Raw genomic sequence first — 3,508 nt, 5'->3', positions numbered from 1 at the left:
TTCCAATATAAACAATGGTGGATTTTTAGATCCAAACAAACACTTTGGGGAGAATTTTTAAGGGCCAAATACTGTGAAAGATCTAACCCGATTAGTAAAAAATGGGATACGGGTGATTCTCTGACCTGGAAACATCTTATGCATAACAAACATAAAGTGGAAGAACATATTCAATGGAAACTCAATTCGGGAAGCTGTTCTTTTTGGTGGGATAATTGGCTTGGCATTGGACCTCTTGCGCAATTCTCTGCTGACAGTAACAGACTCTATAACACTACCGTAGCAGAATTTTGGCATGACAGACAGTGGAACTAGAGCATGCTCATCCAGCAGGCACCCAGCAATCAATTAACCAACATCCTATCCACAGAACTTCACATTCAGCAGGGCATCCCCGACCAAGCTATCTGGAAACTCAGCACTGATGGCAAATTCAGTTGCTCCTCTGCGTGGAATGATATTAGGGAGAAGAGATGCAAGACAAAATTCAACTCCCTCATTTGGCACAAGAGTATCCCTTTTAAATCTTCTTTTCTTTTGTGGAGAACCTTAAGAGGTAAACTTCCTACTAACGAGAAACTAACCAGTTTTGGCAGTGAGCCAGCCAATTGTTTTTTTTGTTGTAACAGGTCAGGTATGGATACAGTCGAGCATACCTTCAACAATGGACAATCTGCTACCTATGTGTGGAAAAGCTTTGCTGCAAATGTCGGAATCACCACGATTACAGCTCCCTACATCAACTCATCATGCAATGGTGGTCAGCTAAATACAATAATGAAGCACATAGGCTATTACTACAAGTTACACCAATATTCATTTGTTGGAACCTATGGAAGAATAGATGTGCTAGCAAATACGGAGGCAAACAATCCAATGTTAGTAGGGTCAAATTGCAGTTTACAAGGACAATTACAAGCTCATGACCACAACGTTTCCTCACATCAAATGGCCTTCGAATTGGAGGGACCTGATCCAACTAGGGGAAAAATGTGTGCATGATATCAAAGTGACCCTTGTTAAATAGACAAAACCTCTTAATCAGTGGGTAAAAATCAACACGGATGGCAGTGCACTAAGTAATCATGGGAGAACCTGAGCAGGAGGTATCATACGGGATCAGGCTGGAGAAATGATACTCTCATTTGCCACTCCGTTTGGGGGAAGTACTAATAATCAAGCTGAATTAGAAGCAGCGATCTTCGGGATGACCTGGTCCTTAGAATTAGGTCACAGGAAGGTCCTTTTGGAGGTAGATTCACAGCTTCTAGTGGACTGGATATTGCATAAAGTCAACCCGCATTGGAGCATAAACACACATATAGAGAAATTGCAGGCTCTTATTGAACAAACAGACGAGTTTAAATGCAAGCACACCTTCAGAGAAGCCAACTTTGTTGCTGATTCCCTTTCAAAACACAGGCAGACGATCACGAGCCCCTAACTTTATTTCAATAATCATCAATTACCAAAAGAAGCAAGAGTTTACTACAAACTAGACTTGCTAGAAAGGAAAATTAAGAGGATTAAAGAACCGCCTTGAGAATGCTGCAACCTTTTCAACCTAGCTATAGTTTAAAATTATAGATCCATTGAATAGGTTTTTTGTTGATTTTGTAAAGGGAGAGTCTCCCTTTTTTATGATTCCTAGATTCTATGTATTGAGAGGAGTCCTCTCTTTTAGGTACTTAGTATCTTGGTTTACCATTTTTGTATAGGGATGAGTTGACTATCCCTTGAGGAAGGTCGACTACTGAACCACCATAGGTCCGGAGGTTAGGTTTATGTCCCCCTCCTTGTACTTTTGCTTTTATTTATGATAAGGCCTGGGGGTGTTGCTCATCCCCTACCCCTCCAAGGGTAGTTAAAAAAAAAAACTACACCCTAAACACTAAACCCTAAACCATAAACCCAAAATACTAAACCCTAAACCCTAAACCCTAAACCCATAGACCCTAAACCCTAAACCCTTGGCATTGGAATGAGACACTGTTAAGACAGGACCCCCCCTCCTCCATTTGATCCCAAAAATCTTGATTTACAAATTTCATTACCAGCCAGGGATGCTAGATGAGGCAGTGTGGAAACCTACTGGTAATGGTGAATTCTCATGTGCATCAGCCTGGCAGATCTGCAGACAGAAAAAAAACAGCAACAAAATTAACTCCTACATATGGCACAAACATGTACCATTAAAAATATCCTTTCTCGTTTGGAGGGCTATGAGATACAAACTTGCCACAAATGAAAAGATCATTACATTTGAAGCAGATACTGATGGTAGTGCGCTCAACAACCCGGGCAAGATAGGAGGAGGGGGAATCTTGAGAGATCATAGGGGTGAGCTAGTGTATGCCTTTTCTATACCTTTTGGGAATGGCTCCAACAACTAGGCCGAGACTCTAGCAGCCTCATATGGTATTGAGTGGTGCTTACAACATGGCTACAAGAAAATATTGCTAGAGGTGGATTCAGAACTCCTTATGAGATGGTTACAGCTCACTGCGAAACCTCCCTAGCAGCTGCATCAATCAATTCAGGAGCTTATTAATTGTACGAGGCAACTGGATTTTTTCAGGTGTCAACATACCTTCAGGAAAGCAAACTCCACAGCAGACTTCCTATCCAAAAGAAGCCACAAAACCGATATAGTGCAACATTATTACATTGTCCAGGAACTTCCAGCAATAGTCAAAAGAAGCTATTTATTAGAACGAATGGGGATATCACATTTCAGAAGAAAGAAATTAAAGAGAATCAAGCGACCTCCATGAATCTTTTCCTTTGAATAATAAAGATCTTGTTTTCAAGTCCTTAACACACTGGCTATTGTTAGGTTTAGCTCACCTTAGACCTTATTTGTCTTTTCTTCTAATGATGTAAAGGGAGAGTTTCCCTTGTTTATGCATTACTAGATTATTGTATAGAGATGAGTCCTCTCTTTAGGATTTTTCTAGTTTCTCTTTATTGTAAGGGAATGAGAGGTCTTTCCATAGTAGGAAGGAGTACTCAGAACCACCTCAGGACCGGAGGTAAGGTTTTATGCCCCCCTCCTTGTACCTTTTTTGCTTCATTAATGTTAAGGCCTGGGGTGTTGCTAAGCCCCTGACCGTCGTTAGGAAAAAAAAAAAAAAAAAACCCTAAACCCCTTAACCATACACCCTAAACATGAAACAATAAACCCTAAAACCAAAATCCCAAACTCTAAACCCTAAACCCTAAAGATACCCTAAACCCTAAACCGTAAATCGTAAACTATAAACCCTAATCAATAACCCTAAACCCTAAACCCTAAATCCTTAACACTAAACCCTACATACTAAATGCAAAACCCTAGACCCTAAACCCTAACCCTTAACCCTAAACCCTAACCCTAAATCCAAAACCCTAAACCTTAATTCCTAAACCATAAAACCAAAACCTTCAACCCTAAACACTACACCTTAAACCCTAAACACTAAAATCCTAAAACCTAAACCCTAAACCCTAAACCCTACCCCTTAAATCA

The 3,508-nt window shown here is 40.4% G+C and overlaps 1 protein-coding gene across 1 annotated transcript in view; it reads left to right on the top strand.

Annotated features, from left to right (window-relative positions):
* The window catches only part of LOC107059331 (uncharacterized), a 2,800-nt gene extending 1,356 nt beyond the window's left edge, over window positions 1-1,444 (top strand). Inside the window, exon 2 of the mRNA XM_015305842.1 lies at window positions 1,104-1,444. Coding sequence (XP_015161328.1) covers window positions 1,104-1,444 — 341 coding nt within the window. The remainder of the gene's footprint in view (window positions 1-1,103) is intronic.
* Window positions 1,445-3,508: the final 2,064 nt, after the last annotated feature.

The sequence above is a fragment of the Solanum tuberosum genome, unplaced genomic scaffold, assembly GCF_000226075.1.
Source record: "Solanum tuberosum cultivar DM 1-3 516 R44 unplaced genomic scaffold, SolTub_3.0 scf01182, whole genome shotgun sequence".
Taxonomy (NCBI): domain Eukaryota; kingdom Viridiplantae; phylum Streptophyta; class Magnoliopsida; order Solanales; family Solanaceae; genus Solanum; species Solanum tuberosum.
This window is presented reverse-complemented; position numbering and strand designations above follow the sequence as displayed.